The sequence below is a fragment of the Aphelocoma coerulescens genome, chromosome 3 (genome assembly GCF_041296385.1).
Source record: "Aphelocoma coerulescens isolate FSJ_1873_10779 chromosome 3, UR_Acoe_1.0, whole genome shotgun sequence".
NCBI classification, from domain to species: domain Eukaryota; kingdom Metazoa; phylum Chordata; class Aves; order Passeriformes; family Corvidae; genus Aphelocoma; species Aphelocoma coerulescens.
The window spans coordinates 59,747,358-59,769,869 of NC_091016.1; the positions used below are offsets into that span (position 1 = coordinate 59,747,358).

At 39.8% G+C, this 22,512-nt stretch overlaps 1 protein-coding gene across 3 annotated transcripts in view; it reads right to left on the reverse strand.

Annotated features, from left to right (window-relative positions):
* The window catches only part of MAP7 (microtubule associated protein 7), a 110,332-nt gene that overhangs the window by 43,510 nt on the left and 44,310 nt on the right, over positions 1-22,512 (reverse strand). For all 3 annotated transcript variants that reach the window (XM_069010481.1, XM_069010479.1, XM_069010478.1), the window contains exon 2: positions 4,687-4,755. In XM_069010481.1, coding sequence (XP_068866582.1) covers positions 4,687-4,755 — 69 coding nt within the window. The remainder of the gene's footprint in view (positions 1-4,686; positions 4,756-22,512) is intronic.

Consider the following 22,512-nt stretch of genomic DNA (forward strand, 5'->3'; position numbering starts at 1 on the left):
AGAGAAGTATTAGGCACATAGCAGAAAATCAAGTACTACCAAACCCAAAATTTTAGGAAAATGGCTGTCAAACAACCCTATTTATTCTGCTAAAATAGAACATATTTTCAGAAATCCATCTTATTAAAAAACCCCAGAAAACTGACAATTAGAATGCACTCGTATTTTTAAGATGTACAATATTTCCAAAGAATAGACTAAGGTGTAACTGTGAATACCCAGCCAGACTACCACTTGTGAAAACCCAGGAAGAAGCTTTGTTTTGTTTCCAAGCCTAAAACAACTTGGCTGCTAGAGAGCATTCTGAAAAAATACTGTTTATTATTCCTGTCGCTCAGAAACGGATCCACAGGAAAGCCTACTATAATAAAGCATCATCTTTCCCTTGATAATGCCTCAGGACAACCAAGAATCCCTATTTCATGACACAAGAACCTCAGCACCCAAGCAAAACACTGATCTGGCTGAGTAGTTCTAAAGTAGTTCTGGCTGAGCCTCTGGAAACAGCATGATATTGATCTCAAAAGATGTTTGTGTGCACATGTGTTAAAAACTCTGGAAAATATCTTAAAGGCAGTGAGGGCATCACATGCATGGACTGGTATAATACCAGTTGAGTAAGATGATATCTTTAACTAATCTTGTAGATTGAAATTTAGGTACATGAGTAGTTCACAACTGTCTGCAACTGGCCACTTGGATCACAGCAGTTAGACTAAGATAATATGAAAAATCTCTGTCAGAGCCCAGGCTTGACTTTAAAAATTCAGGTTTGGTTGGAAAAACATCACTTGCTCAGTGATGATTCTGGAAGACAACAAAGTGCTGAACAGCTAGCATCCGACTTCCAGTCTCAGCAATGGAGCTGTTCCAGACAAAGGGAACAAAATCCAAGTTAGCAATTCATCTCAGCATGCTGCCAAAACTAATTTCCTACTCAGCCTGTTCTGTTAAACCTGGAAAGCTCTTAATTTTATGCTTTTTTCAGTAGCACTGAAAAAGTCTGCTTTGCATAAGAACACAATAAACAAAAAACCCACAGAAAAATAAAAAAGATTTCTGGATATAAATAAATGGTCTGGTTAATTTTAGTATTGAGGGAAACTCAGTTTTAAAGTATTTTAAGATAAAGAATTACCTAGAATACTGTCACCATTAAAATGCACAAGACAACAGAGTCTTTTCACTATTCACTGTGAATTTACATGTAAGCAACTTGTAAAAACATGCAGAGTCAGCCTACTTGTGTATAGGCTGCATACCTATGAAAAAAGTTATTAGCAAACAATACAATGGGTCACAAAACTGAGGTTAAAGATATTCACAAAAGTGAGGCTGTGCTAGACTAATTTTGAAGAGTTATTTGAATTAGATTAAAAAAAAAATCAATAATGTGCATTTCATCCCCTAACAGAAGTTTCTGCATAAGCATGACAGGATTTCTTGGGTGAACCAGTTCACTAACAGCTATCTACAGTTTAATTACTCTTGAACTCCAATCAGTGAAAAACTATTATCTCAACAACTGTCAGACTAGAGCCCCAATTAAGAGTGTTAACAGCAATGCAAAGTAACAGCTGCAAGGAGAAAGCCCATCGCACAGTTGGCAGGGAGAAACTTCAAACACGAAAGCCCCAATGAAAGGCGCAACAAGTGAACAGGTCACCAGCAAAGACAAAGGTAATCCATCACCCAGTTACAGGTCAAAACTTTAATGTTGGTTGACTAGCTCATGGTGCTGCCATTTATGACACTGCTCAGCCAGGCCGTGGCAGAGATTTGTCCACTGCATGGTGCACATCAGCATTCGGCTGATGTTCAGCAGTGTGCTGCCTCGCATGCAGTCCCTTTAGCACACAGGCACAGGTCAAAGGGGTAATAATATTCCTTCTCTCTTGTGACTGGCACACAAGATTCACAAAACATGAATTTCTGTAGCATGAGTAATTAGTGCTTGTGGAATAACGCACATTTCCCCTGGAAAACGAGGATTCCCTTCAAGGGCTGTCAGCAAAGTCAATGTAACATTGAGTTGACAGAAAATGATGAGGCACTGGGGAAAAATGTAGAAACCTGCTTCTTTCAGAATATCCTTCCAGTGGGGTTTTTTTTTCCCTTTCTTGAGAAGAGAGATTTCCCTACCGGGGAGAGGCAACAATTCTTCAAAGAGGCAGGAGGGTTACATGGACAGGCAAACTGAAAAGGTCTCCCTTAAGAATTCCTAATTATAAGCAAAGGAAGGAATAAAATAAATTTTTAAAGTTGCCCTCTGCCAGTCTGTTCGAAGAGATCCAATTATCTTTCCATATCACACACCTGAGTGCGTTCACACAAGAAGAGCCCCTCTCCCAACACCCCAGGATGTTAGAACAATCCTAAAGAATTCACATTAAGTTGCAGGCTATGCAGAGTGTTAAGTGTGTCTTCAGTAACAAGCGATTTTGCATAAATTTGGGATCACAAAGAGCTAAATCAATATTAGTACAAAGATGAGGGTAACATCTTTGTAGCAGACCATCATTGCATTTGCTCTGCTACATGCTGGAGCACATATTATGGGTGCAAGTCTTACACTGATACTTAAAATGTCTCCACTAAGCCTTGAAAATGATCCTTCATAGTTTGGCTACAAGCCCAACCTCCAACATTTGCATTCTGAATCCAGATGTTCTGCTGGCACCCCCAGTGCACAGCATCAATAGTTTCAAACTGTGGCAAAACAAGAGAGTTCACTGGGACTGCTCCCCATTTATTTTTCATGTCTCTACTCATTAAAAACCCACCAGGCAAATACCTGGGGGATTGACATTTCTTATTCAGTAGGAATACCAGGACAAACACACAAAGTACTTTGTACTCTGTCTTGTTCATATCCGTCATCAGACCCTAAGATTTAAGTTACTGCGAAAGGAGATGGGAAATATGTCAGATGCAACAAATCCTGCAAGAATTTATCATTTTTTAGAGAAATAATTACCAACTGGGCATATGCAAAGCCTAACAGACAACACTCCGGGAAGACCCACATGCTGCTTTGGAAGTTGCAGTCTGGTTATGCTGCAATATGTGGGAACTCACACTCAACCACCTATTTCCCTTCACTTATGTAGCAGGCATGGAATTAAGCATTTGTATGATGGGGGTGTTTGGAGAATAAATAAGCCATAGTTCTATAAAGGAGAAATTGATTTTGTACCTGCTGCTGGAAATTAAGCCTCTAAATTACATATGAAAACAGTATATGTCCATATATTTAGAACATTTACTGTGAGTTCAAAATCATTTTAGTAAGTTAATAGTTAATTTTGAAAAGGTTAGAAGCTGTGAACAGTATTTATTTTGCAGAAATTCAGCACTGAAACATCAGTAGGTTTTTGTCCCTAATGATATCAACAAAAGGGAAAAACAAGTTTTACAAATCTTCTATAGAACTGATACTCAATAAACTCTTAAGCACAGTTGATATTTGTAGCAATTAAGTTCCTAAATTAAAAATTTTCCTATGCACTTTGTACGTATGGCCAGTTTTTGTGGCTCATAATATCAGCTACACTCGGCCTTCCCTCGCTCCAGCCCCAAGAATTTTGGATTCCTTTCTACACCCCAGCATAGATGAAGGGAAAATTGGAAGAGTTAGGACCCCCTCCTGAGAAATGAAAACTATATGGATTAAACTATTGCAGAATAAAGGGAGTATTGAACACTGTCCAACATGAAGAGCTCTGGTTTTGCTGTGGAAGGAGGTAATGTTATCTTTATTTTCTCCTTTTTTTCCCACTGCCTATCTGGTTGAGAACAGCCGTGAATCCTGTGCTTTGTGCAGGACCCAGCATGCCTGGCAGAGCATGTGAGGTGTGGTCTGAACACAGACAGCGCTGGGATTCCTTCCCTCCGGGGACATAGGCCAAAAGTACCCAGTTTGGGGACAGAGAAGAGTCCATCAGTACAAAACAGTCACTGAGCTGCCAAGCTGTCAAGGAGTTGAAAAGGGAATGTTACAGTGTGCCTAGTCCTCAGCAACACAAGCACCTCTGCTTTCTCAGGCATCTAAGCAAAATCATTTTTAACTGCATCGTTTAATCTTGAGTACCTGAAATGCAACACAACCAGAATTCAGATATCTAAGTCATCTTCTGGATCTTGGTCTAAGCATGCAAGTGGAACAGACCCATGACACCAAGGACTACATTAAGCTTTTTAGTACATACGTTTTCAACTGTGTAAGCAAACATGAATTAAATCCACACAATGTACCCGTGAGGTATGGTGAAGTAATGAGAAACATTTGCCCACTGCATAGAGCCCATTACAGAATATGGCATGGCTTTGTGGTAAGTGAAGAAATGCCTGAACAGAAGCACATTTATATAAAGCTCCAAATCTTTGCCTACAGCACATAATTCTCATTCATGCACAGATGCAAATACAGTGGCTTCTGTTGTCTTTTCTCACTTCCCAATCCTCATTCCTAAGCTATTCTAAGTAGATTTTTCCAGTTTTGCTTCATTGCAAACAATCACAGATTCCAGCCTATCTAAACATGAACAGTCACTGATACCAGTTTTGACTGAAACACTAAGTGAGGTACAAAAGCAACAAACTTTAGACGTTTCTGTGACAACAGCTCTTTTCCATACACCATTGAGGCAAACAACCTTGAAACATGGACCATGTGGAATGGTGTACCTGGTTTAGTTCCAGAGTTGCTTTGTCCTGAAGTGACTTTCTTATCTTGTGTTTCAGAACCTTCAGTTGCTAAAATAAGGAAGAAAGGAAGATATTAATTAATGATTTTACTTAATAATAGGTCACTCACCTTATTATAATGAAACTTAAATATTGCTGGATTCCCTTTAAAATTACACCATTCGAAGATGTCACCTTAATGCCATTCTACATCATTTTGCATAGAAAAAAACACCAAAGGCTACACAGAAGGCATTGAAGCCACAACACAAGTTCCCGATTCAAGTTGAAGAAAGAGCCACAAGAAGATTGCATTTTAACAACATGTTTTAATAAGATGTATAAGATGACTTGCAGATCCCAGGTTTCTAAAGGTATGGTACAAGATACCGGTAAAAAACTTCTTTACAAATTTCTAACACACCCATAATGCAGGAATGAAGAGAGGACTGTTAATGACCTGAATGAAATCTAACGGAGGAGATATTCCCATTATTTGCAATCGACGTTTGATCAGGCCCTACCAGCCTAGAACAAGATGTAATTCTGGAGCTCTGAATGCCCTTTCAACAACCCTTTATAAAGAAAAAAACCCCAGATGATTCATTACTATTATTCAACTCACAACCATGTCCTTGGTTCAGCATCTGTCTCTAATCAAAAAACAAGCCAAGAAATTAGATGCCATGATTTTTTCATCTTACTACTCATCTCTGTATCTAGCAGTTCCACTATAGGAGTGTTTGAGTCCTGAACACACCAATCTGGGAACAGCCTAAAGGCAGACTGTAGGAATTCTGAGAAGCCTTCCACAAACAGCTTGAAAATATTTGCAAGCAAGGATAAAAAGTTATAAATACAGCTTAGGGGAGGAAAGACACCGATTCACTTGAACAAAAATATCACTAGAAACGAAAGTTGGAAAAAACCCTGATTACTCCAGATTTAAAAGCTAAACAGGCATTACTGTATTAGACCCACTTTACAAAACATAATTAAAACAAGTTTTCTTCGGAAGGCTCCAAGCGATTTCTTATGCATGTCAGCTTTACCGATATACACTCAGCACTTAGTACCTCAGTGAGTTCATTCCCTTCATGCCCTCACAGAAGTCTTTGTTTCCTTGCTTACCTCCTTCCACAAGTGAGTTTCAGGATTAATTTAGGGGGTGAAAGGTGGTAGGAAGAACCCGTATGTTCCATGTACTGTAGCTTTTTTGCAGGGGGAAGGTGGGTGAGGGAAATAGAAAAACAGTGTTATCAAATGTTTAGTGTTCAAGAGCAATGTTTTTCCAAGAGCAGTGTTCAAAAATCACATAATCTCACCAATAAAAATGTGTGAAATCTTAAATAATAGTCAGACACTCCTCTCCCTATCATCTGTATTGAGTCTCTTGCAATAAACAGAAATAACCACTGTTGAACTTAATAAATACTGATTCCAAATGACAATAAGAACTGTAACACCTTAACGGCAGCCCAACACAAGATTTTAGTATTTACCATTTTAAAGGCCTCTTACAAAAGATTAGTTTGACCTGTGGGTAGATGGATTGATTTTTGGAAGATAATTTGAGCACCACTGAACGCCTGCACCACCAGGCTTGGTAGGGTCTACCGTTATCAAAATCCATACCTGGTGCTGGAGCAAGTCCAGAGAAGGCCAACAGAGTTGGTGCAGGGTCTGGAGCACAAGCGCTGTGAGAAGCAGGTGAGGGAGCTGGGGGTGTTTATCCTGGAGAAAGGGAGGCTTGGGGAAACCATATCACCCCATACAACTCCCTGAAAGGAGGGTGTAGCCAGGTGGGGGTCAGCCTCTTCTCCCAGAACAACAAGCAACACCATGAGAGGAAATGGCCTCAAGGTGCCAGGGGAGCTTTAGACTGGATATTAGGAAAAAATTCTCCCCAAAAGAGTAGTCAGCCATTGGAACAGGCTGCCCAGGGAAGTGCTGGAATCACCATCTCTGGAAGTGTTCAAAAATTTGAGGATGTGGCAGCTGGGGCCATGGTTTAGTGGTGAACATGACAGTGTTAACAGCTAGACTTGATTTTAGAGGTCTTTTTCCAACTTTAACACTTCTGTGATTCTAAACTCTTTATATCTTACTCTTTATATCTTACCCTTGAAGGTATGGCAGTAGTAAAATGAGATTTTATCCTGCATGTATAAACCATTTAGAACACTCAGAATGTAATTCAGTGGGACTACATCACAGTTCCCATCAGTCTGGCCTAGGGCATCACATAGAAGAGGAAACTGTCATAAAATAGAAAAAATACTATTTCTAAGAGTTAGTGAGTACACTGATGTTCTCATAGTGTCAGCACAAATTTCTTTGCATCTTTCATACTGTATATGGGCATTATTTTCTTCAAGCATTGTGCCATGGGATTATGCAACTCTCCATTAACTTCAGAACAGTGGTTTAAATGCCATCCAGAAAATACACTTGCAAAAAAAGCCTATTACACGAAGTAATACTTTTTTCCCATATTTCCTTGTCTAACATTTCCTTGGAATATTTTGTGACACAGTTTGAATACACATTCATATGGCCACTCATGTGACAAGTGATGAAAAGAACAGATGGCACACCATGAATTTTAACGATGCTGGATATCAAACAAGAATTGGCACAAGTATTTAGTAACCAGTGTAGGTGTGCTCCCACATTAAATACCTATTGCTCTAAGATACAAACAGATTAACCAGACAACTAAACATCTAAAATCCACACCTAAATATTGACAACACCAGTTTCAATATCTAACAGATGCTAGAAGAGTTATAATTTAACTACCTAATACTTGCTCTGCTGCTTATCTTGAACCACTACCTTTACATAAGGGAATAAAAGTTGCATAAAAAAGTGTTAGAGAAGGATAATTTTCTGTGAAGCACAGCTCCTCTCTCTCAGCTCTGCCATTACTATATGGCACAGCATGGAACAGAAAGTTGTGCCTCAGTTTCTCTGTGTGGAAAGAGAGGAAAGGGGCGGGGGAGGAGGCAAGAAAAGATATATGTATTGTTGCTGAATAATATGCATTTGTAAATGCTGAGCTTCCAAGTAAAACCAGTTGCAGGACAGAATTTGGTATATACCAAGACAAGTACAAAATTGGCAGATTACTCCTAAAAGAGCAGTTTTGTAATGGAAATGAAATCTGTTTTAGAAATCTTTGATCAGTTACGATATGTCTGTGTTCACAATCAGACAGGTTTAAACGATACTTTTATTACCAGGATAAATACAAGCTCTAGAAGGACTGACAAGCAATTTCATGTAGGATGTCAGCTCACCCCATGTCTCATACAGCCATTATAATTATAGTCAATTCCTACAGCAGTTAACAATCTCTGTACCAAAGTTTATGTCCTAAAAGGGAAAAAAACCACTTTATAATAATCAGAACTACTTCAAAAGAGCTGTTCCATGATCAGTATCTGTCAGACAAAAATGCCTTTAATAACCTTACAGTCTAAGGTGTTCCTCTTGAAGTAACAAAACCAGTTATCTCCAGATTATCCAAAGGAGGCCTGTATGAGCAGAAGTAGCAATTGCTAGCAGTGGGGAGCAAAACAAGTGCAAAGAGAAATTCTATATTAAAAAGATTCAAAGCTGATGAAAATTCCCATAGAAAACACTGAGAAAGGAGGAAAACTGTAAGCTTTTAGTGCTTCTTTACATGCCAGGTAAGCTCTTGACAAAGACTAGCCTGAGAGACAAGATAATACATTCAAGGGGAAAAACTTAGTTGAGAATTATATCCCCTGGAAGGATGTGCTGGAAAGAACATTCACCCAGACCCTGGAAAAAGCACTAATTGCCAAACATTGAGATGGGAAGCATCACACTGGCATTTTGACAGGCTTTTTAAAAAACACAAGAGCTGTGCAGAATACAAACACTTGTTTTTCAGACTGCGGCACATCAAGCACATGTTTGCACGATGTGAACCAGCTATTCCCAGTGAGGTGAATGGCAAACCAAAGGCACCACAGCAAGGCTGAGGAGCTGGAAAGAAGATGCTTAAGCTCTGTTCCATTGAAGAAGGGAATCAGCCATAAGATAGACACAGTTCTATTTCCAGAAGGTCTCTACCCCCCGAAGTGTAATCCTCAAGAGATTAAACACAGTGTGAAGGGGCACTTGGGGACCACAAGCAAGAGGTGCTGCTCAGACCTGTGTCAAGGTCAGGATGTGCACAGCAGCCCCCCCAGAACTGCATCCTAGCACGGGTCTGGAAAGGGGAGCTGTACAAGGGCTGCACAGCTGTGGATGAGAGCACAAGCACAGGAGAGCCCCAGGCCTGCAGAGAGCCATGTGTGCCTGACAGCGCAGGCACACCTCTGGGTAAAGGGTGCTCTGAGCACCAAAGGGGAGAGACCACCCTCCAGTTTCCTGCTCTAATTCTACAAGTGAGAGAGAAATACTGAGAAGCAGCCACAAGAAAAAAGAAATAGCTAAATCAGAGGAGGCGGGATTACAGGGAAAAAAGAAGAAAATCTAGCTATTCTGTACCTGCCACTTGTCATCTAATCCCCCTGGTATGACTGAACAGCTACTTTTTTTAGCTGCCAAAGAGTGCTGGGGGTGTGTGTTGAGAGATAGGGAAGACATCAGAAATGACAGCTGGAACAAACTCATGCCTCAGTAAAAAAGCGCTGCCAATACATAGCTGAGGAAATTCAGCATTAAACTGGGAAATTTAGAACAGAGCTAACTGGGAACTGATATATTCTTTACTCCTTAGCATCCAATCCTGCTACCTCCAATTACTTCCTTATGAACACTTCTCAAAAAAAAAAAAAAAACAAACCCAAACAAAAGCCCCACTCTTAAGTTCATTCGCTTATTTTATACAGCATGTCACGCCTGACATGTACAATGTAAAAAATGCATAGTTTGAACTACTCAGAATTAAGCAGAGAACAGAGTATTCTAAGTTTGTAGAAGTAATAATAGAGAAGTGGGTCTAGTCTAGGCAGTTTTTCTAGCCCAGGCAGTTTTATCTAGCCACTGGGAACAGTGGCTAGATAGCATGTCAGTCAAGTCAGAGGTATTGCTGTGCTGGGCGGAGTGTGTTCAAAGTGCAGATACAGGTCAGAGCTGACAAAGTTTATTAGCTTAAATTCAGAAACACATTAAGACCAAAGTCCTGAGTACCTGACTCACTGTAAGCATCTGAGCCTTCAGCAACTGGCTGTTCTGTTCTAAAGCAACATCACTGAACTTTAAGACTAAAGAGTCTCTCTAATGGCAAAACTGGATTGTTTATCCTACAAGCAAATTCCCATGAGCCATGATCTAGAGGCTGAATATAAGGAAAAGCAGAGTTCAACACAAGTTAAAGCTTTTCCACTGCTTGTGACTTTTGCCTCTTCTTACATCCATAGTTTATTAATAAGACATGTAGAAACTACTCTCTGTATTTACAGAAAAATATATTTTTCAAGTCTTTAGCATTTTATATTCTTTGTGTTATCAATAGTGACTATATATATTTAGACAAACAGTATACTAAGTAATATTTTAGTGCAATTTATTGTTTTAGAGTTAAGTAATATGTTCATTAGATACTTTTACCCCATACTTACCTTTTACTTGCATTTTAAAATTGTAAGCTTGGGAACAAAGGAAAGTAATATTTCCAGAGATAAAGAGGTCTCAAAGTTCTATGGCTGGCCAAAAATTACCAAGATGCATGCAGTGTAGCTGATAGATAAAAAGGTAAAAAACCAAGCATCTGGATGTTTAATATTAAAACCTTCAGAGTAAGTCAGGACAAAATTCTGATCTGCTCTTTTCTTTAGAAGTGTTGGGGAAAATAAGTTGTAAATAATCCAATTTAAAAACTCACTTGTTAGAGGCTAGTTTGGAAAATCCACTTGTCAATAATGACTCTGAAACTTCCCCTCAAGAAGAGCTTGGGTGAGTTTTGGCCTGGAAACCTGTTCCAGCACAGTTGGAGACAATGTTTTCTGGTGCTACTGCACTGTACTGGACACTGGACAGACTAAATTTCTTATGCTGCTGCTTTTGCCATCTGTGTCTGAGCTGAACACTTAGTCAATGCTACTCCTCGCTGTCACAGTATAAGTACACTGGAGTCCTAATCTTGTTCAGGGCCTGATATGATTTTTCAGAAAATTATTATAAAACAGTGCTTTGAGTGAACCAAAATTGTACTGCCACCAACACTGGCTTTGCTTTTGTAAACTCCCATGCATGCAAACATAACCATTACCAAAGCTGAGTCCTTCAAAACCAGATAGGAAGGAAATTTTCACCTTCAACTAACACATGCTACAATGTGACCCTGCTGAGAGGCTTGAAGATGGATTGGAGACCCAAACACAACAGTTTGAACAAAAAACCAAACCATCTCCTCTCATCACCAAAATCCATTTGTAAATATGGCACAGAAGAGCTGTGTCCAAGACAGTTACTCTGACCCTTAAACCACGCAGGAGCACAGGAACTAAGCATCAGCATTTTATCAATATAAAAAATCTCCTCCTTTTCTCCCCTTCTTCAACAACTTAAAACTTCCCTTCTGTGCAGGAAGTAATAAATGGTGCCTTGTGGGTTACTGCTGGCTTCCAAAGAGCAAGCAGCCTGACAGCAGTCAGCTTCTATTCACAGACCATTTTGAAGCAACCTTCATCCTTTAAAGCCCTTGCTGCAGAGCCCTTCCTGTGTAGCAGATGTGCTGTCCTGGTAGTTGGCAGATGCTCCCTGAGCAGTTGCTGAGGACAGGAGCAAAAGGGCACAGTAAGAAACCCCTGCTCACATTCACTCAGGACAAAGAGCTTCCTGGTGCTTCCAGGAAGGTTCAGAGACCAGTTCAGCAGGGAGTTCAACATACAGGCTCAGAGCAGTGCTGGGACTGAGCTCAGGATGGGAGCTAGGATAGGAGCTAGGTTGCAGGAGAGACAAGGAGAGGCACAAGTTCAACATGCATTTTGCAGAAGCTTGCTCTCAAGAGATGTAAGCTTTCTAGGGAATGGGGAAACCAAGACACTGATGGTGTACTGCCCTTCTTTCAGGTTAATCCTTTGGGGAAGAGCATACAGATAGGAACAGAACTGAAGCATCAGCTTGGAAACTCTACACATATACTGTCCACACTCCATTCCACCCAAAAAACCCCAAGCCCTCTTGAAAGCACTGAACACCAGGTTCAAAGGAGGTACTAGAAAGATTTCTCTAACAGAGCTACCACTTCAGAAGCAAAATAGAAACACATCAAAACCAGCTCCTTCAGGCTTCTTAATTTAAATTCTTCAGAAAACTCTTGGCAGGATGGGTAGGGCTATACCATAAAATAAAAATCTTTTTGTAACAAATTTTTGTTCTAATTAACACTGATAAAATTAATTCAGGAGCTTTACAAGGTTTTCCCAACTACTACAGCAGTGAGACAGTAAGAACTGCACGAATTCTGCGGAAGGCTTGGATCTAATGCACTCCAGTGTTCTAAAACTAAAATCTAGATTTCTGTTTTGAAACAATAAAGACATGTACCTAATTTTGGTTAGATGTCAACACTCAGATTCTCTTGTTAAGGGAAGTAGGTTGAAGTGATTTCTGATGGAACTAAGGTGAAGCAAGAGTACTTCCAGACTATAGATCAATTTGCTTTTTTTGATGCAGGTAATACAAGTCTTCACAATTTCAGATAAAAACTTATAGAAATTTCCATCATTAGAAAATGGAAAATGCCTGTTCTTTTACAGCCTAAACAGCACTACTTAGAAAGTACTACTGCAAGTTAGAGGTTTGAGTCAGAAGAGAGACAGAATATGTTTCATTTCTATTCACTGAACCATGAAAGCAAAGTTCATGCCTTATTTAAACACACCTATTAATTAATTTTATATTAAAATATTTTCAATTCTTAAAAGCTCAATGCTTTAGTACATCTTTTCATACTTTCAACAGTGTGGAACTTACCAGTCTGGTTTGCAAGTATAAATAAATTATATGACACCAAGCTGCAGTGACCATACCAGTTCCTTTTGCTCTGGCACTCATCATAGAAGTCTACCATCAGAGTTGGTAGCACTGTTACCAATGTTCCTCATCTCTAATGTCCTGGCTGAGCAAAGCAGAGTGAAAACTCCCCCAGCATTAGTGTTTACTACTCATGGAATGGTATAGAAGTTGCCATTGTTTTCATCATATTGTAGACTAGAAAGATAAACAGATGATTTAAAACTGTCACACCTAGTTCAGCACTCAACTGCAAAACATTAAAACTAGAAGCATTAATAGATTTCTTTGGAAAGAATCCGCAGACATAAACCTGGATGATACAACTGGCTTTAGGGAAAGGGACAACTTTTTCTTTTTTTTTTTAAAGATTAAAATTGTGTAACTGTTCCATTTGGAAATGCATATTTATAAAAGATTACTTTTGGCTGACTATGTCAGCTTTAAAAAGCATTGTATCCTAAAATATTAAATAACATAGAAGATACCAAACCAAGTGCATTGGTAGGGAGAGTCTTAGAATCTCCTAAGGATGATAAAAGGAACACAGTGTCTGTAACAGCATTTTTAAAAAAGTTGACACTCATATCCTCTGGATAATTCTATTTCATCATCTTACTGCAATATTAAACAAGGATATTAACATTAAAGGATCCCTGGAAAAAAGGTCCCTGCTTTCTGCTGAAAAAGCCTGTGCTGTGAAGCCAGGTCTGCAGCTGACCAGAAGGCTGGCAAGCTCACCCAGATGCAGATGAGACAACTGAATGGAAGCTTTTTAATTACACATCACCAAAATAAAAGCTGAAATGCCACTGAAATGCCTGAGGGCATGCAGGACAACCTCAGTTCCAGACAACCAGCAATTTGTGCTGTGCAGCCTGTCTTAGGCCATGCGCTCTTCAAACACTAAAGGCAGGCAATGTGCAAGATGCAGTGATTTATTTGTGAGACTGTTACACAAGAGCAAACACCTTCAGCAAAGGTGCAAGAGTACCAGCTGCTTCTCCTCCTCAGATTTCTCACTGCTGCAGGCAGCATTTGCTAGCACAGTGTCAGAGAGATTCCCATATCCAGGATCAGTGACAGTGTATTGCTGCAGTAGTTGTACATAGAAGGTCACCTCAGAGATTATGAAATGGAGCACCTGTACAATTTTCTAGATGAAAAACTCTTCTGGAGTTCAACTAGAGATCATTCTTCAAACTATGAGGTAATTCCTGTGAGTAATTCCAAGTCACAATGAAGCTTACACCTACTGCTGAGAAATGGAGTTAGGCACAGACCAGCCTGCTTTCTATATCACACCGATTCCAAGGTGAGATTGCTTGAGCTGCAGAAAGCAACTCAAGTTGCTTGATATCCATTATTTGATATCCTTGCTCAGAGGGCACAATGATCAAAGTATATTGCAGCCTGTGAGTGTTAGTGAGACAGCAACTGCAGTAAAGTGAATGTGGGCATGGAGAGAAGGGGAAAATGGATACTTTGCTATACATTGCTCTACTGAGCAATTTGATCTTGAGATATAGTAATTTTTGAAAACAATGCAATCTCTTTGGTCTCAGATTTGCAAAAAGTGGACATAATCACTTCTCCCCACCAAAGTAAAATAAAACGAAACATTCTTTTGATGCAATACATATTTTAATTTAAATGAGTATGTCACAAAATGAACAGTATCTACCCATTAATTTAGGATACTCCCACCAACACAGAGCTTTCCAGACTGACACAGTGTTTTCTTCTTGCCACCCCACTGACATATACAAGTCACCACACCCCCGCTGAACTCAGTGCACACCCGTGCTTTCATCTATCCTTTCAACTCTACCGACTTAGCTCCATGTGCACTGAAGTTAATAGTTATCATCTCCGTGACTTCATGTTTTAGACAGAGTACACCCATAATGGTGGTACTTCTGCCACCACAGAATCACAGAATAAATCATAGAATGGTTTGGGTTAGAAGAAACCTTAAAGATCATCTACTTCCAACCCCCCTACAATGAGCAGGGACACCCTCCACTAGAGATCAGGTTGCTCAAAGCCACATCCTACCCGGCCTTGGACACTTCCAAGAATGGGGCATCCACAACTTCCTGGGCAACCTGTTCCAATGCCTCACCATCCTCATGGTGAAGAATTTCTTCATGCATGGCAGCATACTGATCATTCAAAAGCAAGGCACTACTGTTTTTCTGTGTCACAGTAATTAATTCCTTTCTACAGCAACCAAGTGATTCTGTTGCCTTGTGGGGACATCCCCACACATGCAGACCATTTTCAAGTGCAGTCTCAGTGTGCCCTGTGTAAGAGCAAACACATGTTGTCTTCACCAACATCCGAATGCTGAGCCTTGCCCTTGCCAGGTGAGGTTTAGACCATGGAAACAAATGAGGTTTTAGAACTGTTTTCCATAGGGAGAAAATTCAGACAGGTACTGGCTTTCTGGGAATTATATAGAAGAGATGGATTTCAGTCGATTTTTTTGCTTTCATAATCTCTCTCTGCTGTGTGTGCAACTGCAGGCATACTCTAAAACTAGGGCACTTCTAGCATTTCCCACACACACACACAAGAGCAGCTGCAAGAGGCATAAGACACTTAACAAATGAAGTGATATGAACTTTCTAAGCATTAGAAAGTTCAAAAATAGGACTGTTCTCCTTCAAAGCCTTCTTTCTTTGGTTACTCTGCACTGCCACCTTACACAAGTCTACAAGTAAGAGTACAACACAGTTCTCCCACTGCATTGCTTTTAGAATACATTCACCATCTCCCTGACCTTCTGGGTACCTCCAACCACTTTTTTTCTACAGAGCTTCAACCAACAGTACAGCAGCTCTCACTGGATTCCAGGTTACTAACCTGCCACACAAATGACAATTCCCTCACTACCCATCCCTATTAAAAGATACCTACAATAAATCTTAAGAGAAATCCATTATCAAAGATTTCCCCTCCTCTGCTTTCAATTACTTTAAACTCAGAATCACTGTGTCTGCTGAAATAAATGAACTCCTGACCTTCATCCAGTAACTGCTTAAAAGCATCTTCAGTCTCATCCTTTTGTGTCTATGAAGAAGATTGGGTTGCAAGAGTAACTTTGTTCAATTACCTTATTTGGGAGGGAATAAATGGGCACTCATCACAAGAAGAGAAACAGGATAATTTCAATCCAGCCTATTGATTCAGTGGCTATTTTCATTTTACAGTCAGCCATAATAGAAGAACATTTGCACAAACAGACAAGTGACCTTAGACTGAAAGTGTTTCATGCCCATTGTGGTTTAGTTTCACAGGCCAGCTCCCAATAAACTGCTCTGCACCGGCCCTGACAACTGCCTTTGGTGAGATCTTATCAAATCTTTTGCCAGAGAATGAGTAAAAATAAGGATGTTCAAAACACAAGAAGAGAGGATAAGGGGGAAAAGAAGTAGTATTATTTAACGCTAACAGGCTAAGGCACTTAGTGGTCCATGCAAAGGAACATGGGGTAAAATTTGCCATAACTAGCTACAGAAACAGCAGAGTTTTCTGCAAGATGCAGCTTCTAAATAAAATAATGAAGTACCACAACCTTGTTCACTAAGGAAAAAGTTCATTGCCATGTGGGTTTCAGCTCCTCACTTGGCACCCTGAACTGAACATGGGAGAACCATGTCAACACCAGACTCCACCGCAGAGCTTGACTTGGCTGAAAAGCTATGCTGCTCCTGGTACCTAATTATCTTCACACAGCAACACTTTAGGCCACTTAGATTTATGCCTGGCACATTTGCTGGGATTTCTCTTTCAGAGAGATAAATTCTAGACTACCTACATGTTAGTGAAATCAATACAAGTAACACAGGTAATCATTTCACTGCTGCAGGGTTTCCCGGGGAATGCTCCCTGCAGCTCAAATTTTGCAGAGATGTTCCAAGTCCTCCTTCCGGCCTCAGAAAAATAAAACATGAATAATGCCTGCAAGTTGCTATAGCAACAACCACCTCTCAACTAAAGACAGCAGGAAGATTCACAGAAGCCAGGCTTTGTTTATATAACCTACTCTGGACAGACAATTATTTCCGAAACAGTTAAAACTACAAAGACTCCGGGCTGTTATTTAGCAGTTGAGCTCCTGGATGCACACATTCAAGCCATTACTCTAATTCAGAGTACTCTTGCCTGAGGAAAACAGGCAGTTTTCTGGTAGCCTGCCTCTGCCTTGCTGGAAGGGATGCTGTAACTACTCAGAGCAAGTGCAACACTCCGTTTGCTGTTTCTTCTCCTGTTCTTTATATAAAAGACATAGCCTATGGACTCCAAGCTAAATAAAACAAGCACTTAGTGTGGTGCAAAATACATATATACAGAAACAGTGTAGCAAAAAGGAAGGTTTCCTACCACTGCTGAGCAGGGAACAGAGCTGAAACACTGACTTAAGAAAATGTGTTTCTGTTGCATGACTTATCCTTAATCACTTCAATCACTGTCAAAAATAAAAGCTGTGCCAGGCCTACACCATCATATTTAAGGAGGCAGAAGACAAATACAGCTAATAGCAGCCAAGAGCTCAAGAAGATTCTCAGGACACCACTTACAGGAAAACTTGTGTTTCAAAGTAAACATCATAGGAAACTGGAAAATTTATTTTCAGTTCAGGGAGCCGTTCTTTACTGCTGTCCAGCTGTCGGGAAATGGAGCTTCCTGAGGAGCTACATATTGCTTGGCAGAAAGGCAGCAGAATCTAATTGCTAATTACAACAGTCCATGCACAGAACTGAGTCTGCACAATCTTAATAATTCCTGAGCTCCATGTATTTGGAAAAATTATAATAAATGAATATGTGTTTAGAAAGGCAAGGATATTATTTCAACAGGAAGGTACTTGTATGCAATCTTTAAATAACACCAATGGTTACTTTTAAAAAGTCTTTATTATGAATACATCAAATGGTTACTAGAGCTCTTTGGCCTTTGTGTTATAAGAATAATTCATCACCAAAATTCATCATCAAAACCAAAGTATATTTTTTACCCAGGTTCTCTCTCGGACCTGAGGCTGAGTGTCACACCACTAAAAAGTGCATCTTGTCTTTATACACACCCCACACTGTCCACACAAACGCACCACCTGCAGAAGTCTTTTAAAAAATAAAAACTTGTTTCTCTATAGAATCTCCATGGGCAGCTGATTTCCCTCAGACACAGACCACTCTATTGGAAGCACAAACATTTGCCCTAAGTCCAGTACTACAACAGCTCTTCATACATCATAAAAGCATAAAACATTCCAAGCCCGTGCAGGTTCTCTTTTAGTTCCTTAAGCATTGGTGTGATTGCCTTTCCTAGCAATTGCTTGTTAGCTCTCTTGCTGATTTGATTGCCTGACTGCCATTATTTGAAGCTCTTAAGCCTTTGGAGACATATATTTCACTTTTTCCCCCTCTACAGTCTTCAGAGAAACCTTTTGTCTCTGACTGACTCACTTTTATTTTAAGGACATTCCACAATTTCAAAACCAGTCTGAGAGGATTCAGCCATATTTGGGTTACAAAACCCACTGAAAATTAAGTCCTCTGAAGAAAAAACACAAGTAAGAATGGGCTGCTACTGAAAATAAATCAAACCAAACATTTCTTGGTCTGTTTTCCTAACAGGAGCAACATAAGTCTTTCCTGACCTCCTTCCACTGCTTTTAGTTTGATATATATATATATATATATATATATAGGTAGTCTATATATCCAACAAATCAAAGAGGGTCTTAAAAAAAAAGTATTATTGTCATTGTATTTGATGCCTTAGTTATGTGGATAAAAGCCACCATGGTACTGTTTGGATTGTGTCTAACAGACAAAACATAGAATAAGTGTTGAAGTTGTTGCCTTGCTTTTCAGCTCTAATTTTTAATTGTTTTATATTATCTGATGCAACAGAATATGCAATGAAAAACATCTGAGTAAATACAGCAATATGCTATAATAATAAAAAAAATCTATTTAGCACCAAGTTTCAAGTATTCAAGAATAAAAACCAAACCTAGATACTACTTTAAACTAAAACCCTCCAGTGTTCAGTATTTTGCCTCTCATTCTTAATACTAAGACATGCACAAACAGCTTTTGGACTGTTTCTAGTAACTAAACTACAAACTCTCAGAAGATGTTTGAAGTTTCCATTAAGCTGTATCATCGCAGGGATGATCAGGTATGCAGCACTACTGAGATAGATCAAAGCCTGACTTCATTCACAGTTATTTAGCCTTACTGATGGGAGGGCTATTAATTTTCAATAACACAATCACATGCTGAATTATTTGATATTATGTCATGTATAAGTTGTATTAAATCAAATTGCAGGGTCAAGTTTCACACTAAGATTTCCTAACTTTTCAGTGCTTGGACTTGAAACCCTAAAAGTTAACCAAAAGCTCACATAATGCACTGACATGTAGCAATCACCTAAATTTAAAAACATACAAGCATTAAAAAAAGGTAACTTTACATACCAGCAAAATTCCTTTCCACTAGCTGCCCTCCTGTTCCTCTCATCCTATTGAACGATATCTTTGGACCCTTTCCTCATCTTACATCCCCCTCCATGTTTCCTCAACCTCCTTCTCTTGCTCCTGAAGCTGCTACACTGCAAGTCTCTTCTCTTGCCTTTCTCCTTTTTACCCCTGTAGTTCTCTGGGCAGCATTGTTCTAACCCAAACACATCCTCATGCCCACCTCTCCCTAGAGGCATCACATCACTTTTCCTGCAAACCCAAGCAGCAGGCACCTGGGCAGCACGGGAGAAAAGCAAGCCTCTACACTCCTAGCTGGTGCACCTGGCACCAAAGCTGCCTGCAGACACTGGGACTTTTTTCCCTGGCTGTTTCCCCTCAGACCCCAGAGCTCCAGGGAGGACCACGCTCAACTCGTTCCATGGGGATCATGAATAATTCGAACACTGATTGGCCCAAAGCCTTTGAGAGGAAAGGCTGCTGCCCCAGTTCAGCCAAAAATCCTGGACAGAAATACAACACTCAAATGCTGAATGCATCCCTGACAAGCATGAGCTAGCTGTGACTTTTTATGTCACTAGTTTGAATGGCTTTTCATAAGGTCAGGAGGAGGTGTAGCTCTAAAACCAGATTCATACTGTACCCAGTTTCAAATCTTTTCATTAAAGTATTGTGACCTTAAGCCATCCCTTGAGACTGATAGTAAGATTTTTTTTCAAAAAGCAAAAAGTCCCTATTGCTTTCCCAGGCCTAATTCTTTAGCAATTGGTCCATTTGCTGACGATGAACAAAATAAAAAAGGAGGGAGAGAACCTGGAAGAAGAGAACTAGAGACCAAACCATTTAAATCTATCAGACTTGTAAAGAGATTGAAACAAGACTCTTTAAATGGGAAATGTTATGCAACCTTTATTATTTGCCATCTGCCTTGTAAAATTCAAATTAAGCATGAGAAGGATAAAATTCTCACTTGGGGTTATTTTATTATCCAAAACATCTTGATTTTACAATATCACTGAAATGCTACATGGAATTACAGCTCTTTAATACAATAAAGTGTCTTCCTCTTTATTGCAGATTGAGAAAACAAAGAATGTAGATCTCTAAGCCACATACTTCATTGCAGTAGCCTAGCCTTGACAGACATACCAACAAAGATGAAAGATTCCAATCACTCTGATAGCAAAGCTAAACATTTCATTTCATGAAAGGTCTTTGAATTTGACCCCAGAAACAATAAGGACTTGTTAATGATATTTTAGATAGCATTTTATAACATTTAGAACATTCTCTATATATTTTATATATTTTGTGTCCCTGCCTTTAAGTAGTAAATGTTTTACAAGAATGGCTAGACTAAGCTATAGTGTATCAAGTATACCTCTAGGATTTATTTTGGTTTAGACCATCTTCTTGGTTCTGATTCTTGTGTTTGGTCAACCAAAAGAGAGAAAAAAAATGGACTGTGTCTCATTACAGTGTTTATTGCAAGTGACTTATGTCAGTGCAATACTTCAAAGTCAACCTATTGCTCTCTAATGCACATCAAATATTCCACTTCAGCAAATAAAAATAAGCCTCACAGAAATATATGCATTACACAATAGGAGAAGAAAATAGCTGAGCACCATAATGCTGCAATCATAGTATTGGACTCTATGCAGAAATGCATTGTTCACCATATTGGAGGTATATTTCTGGAAGTGCAGGCAGCCCGTGCTGGATGCCTGATAGCCATTGGTAGCAGGTCCAGTAACTTCAGACAGGCTGACCACACCTCCCTTCTTTGCCCTGAACAGGGGAAGTGGGGATGGAAAAGTGCTCGAGGCTGCTTCATCTTCAGGTAAGTCACTCAAGCACTGTCCTCCAGCCCTTCACTTTGCTCACAGAGACAGTGGTTGGGAGGCTGGTTGCCAGAGCCATTAAGTTTTCTTGTGTGCAACCACTGAACGGAACTGGCTCCATACCAACAATGCAAGGGTTCCCAGAAATTACCTGCAGGATCCCCACACTCTCCTTCCTGGCTGGACTAAATTATAACATTTTTGCTTATTTGGGAGACACACACCAGGTTTTGTTGCATAAACTTGGGACCACATAGATCAGTTACTGCTGGCATCAGGCTAGTACTAAGCGCTTCCTGGGCTCTCTGTATTGAACTGTGAAAATTATTTTTAGGATGCAAATGGACTTATCTAAAAGGTTATTCTTTTAAGCCTTGCCCATGTGCATTGCCATTTCACAGGGAGACAGAACTCATTGAACCTGCTTCAATCCTTCCTAAAAGTATTTTTAGAGGGCAGTGAATAGCTCACCACCAGTGAGGTTCCAGGCTACAAGATTATTAAAGCCCTATGGATGTGACTAAAATACATCATCCAAGTCCACCTTACTGGTTTATCTTCATTCAACACAATGAACGTTTCAAAGTCAATTACTTTGCAGCATGATGCTGCTGTGTAAGAGATCACCTTGCTTCACAGCCCTTTGATAAGCACAGCCAAGCAGAACATCATTGACCAGGCTCTGAACAATTAGGATTCATATCACAACTATACAATAGAGGACACAATAACAAAATGCACTCTGTTTCTGTCCAAAACACTTTAAAATGTTACTTCCAACAACTGGAGTGCCAACTAACTTATTTTCATCAGTGCTTACCTATTGCTGTGCCAGCTTTGCAATTAAAACAAACAAAACCAAAATAAAATTGTCAGCACTTTTTACTTCCAACAAGCACTTCTCCTGCTTTTAATGGAAGATCAATGCCAAAAAGCTGATGCAACTAGAGACAAACACTGCAAAACCAAGCTAGACAGCACTTTAAAGGTGCCCTCAACCTTTTCATCACCTACCAGTTCTTGTCTGTGAGCAGCAGGTCCAGCAGAGCGTGACTCCTAGTCAGTTCACTGATCACCTGCATCAAGAATTGTTTTGGAATGTGTTAAACTCCCCTCCTGGTTTCTAGCACCCAGCTGCATTTCCCTTCCAGGACAGTGTTTAAGAGACACCCATGAACCTGTGACTGAGGCTCTCTCCAGCTACCTGAAGGCAGCAGCACCAACATTTCTATTGGCTTGTCACCCACCCCAGGCCAAGCTCCAACCATTCAAACAACTCCTTTATTAGAAAGCACAATCCCTCCTCTTTAGACCCTGAGACTAGCTCAGTTGGTGAGAATATGGTGCTAAAAACACCAAGGTTGTGAGTTTAATCCCTGTACAGGCCATTCACTTAAAAGTTGGACTTGATGATCCTTGTGGGTCCTTTCCAACCCAGAATATTCTGTGATTTGAGAGCTGTCCACTCCTTTTTTGCTTTTTTCATCC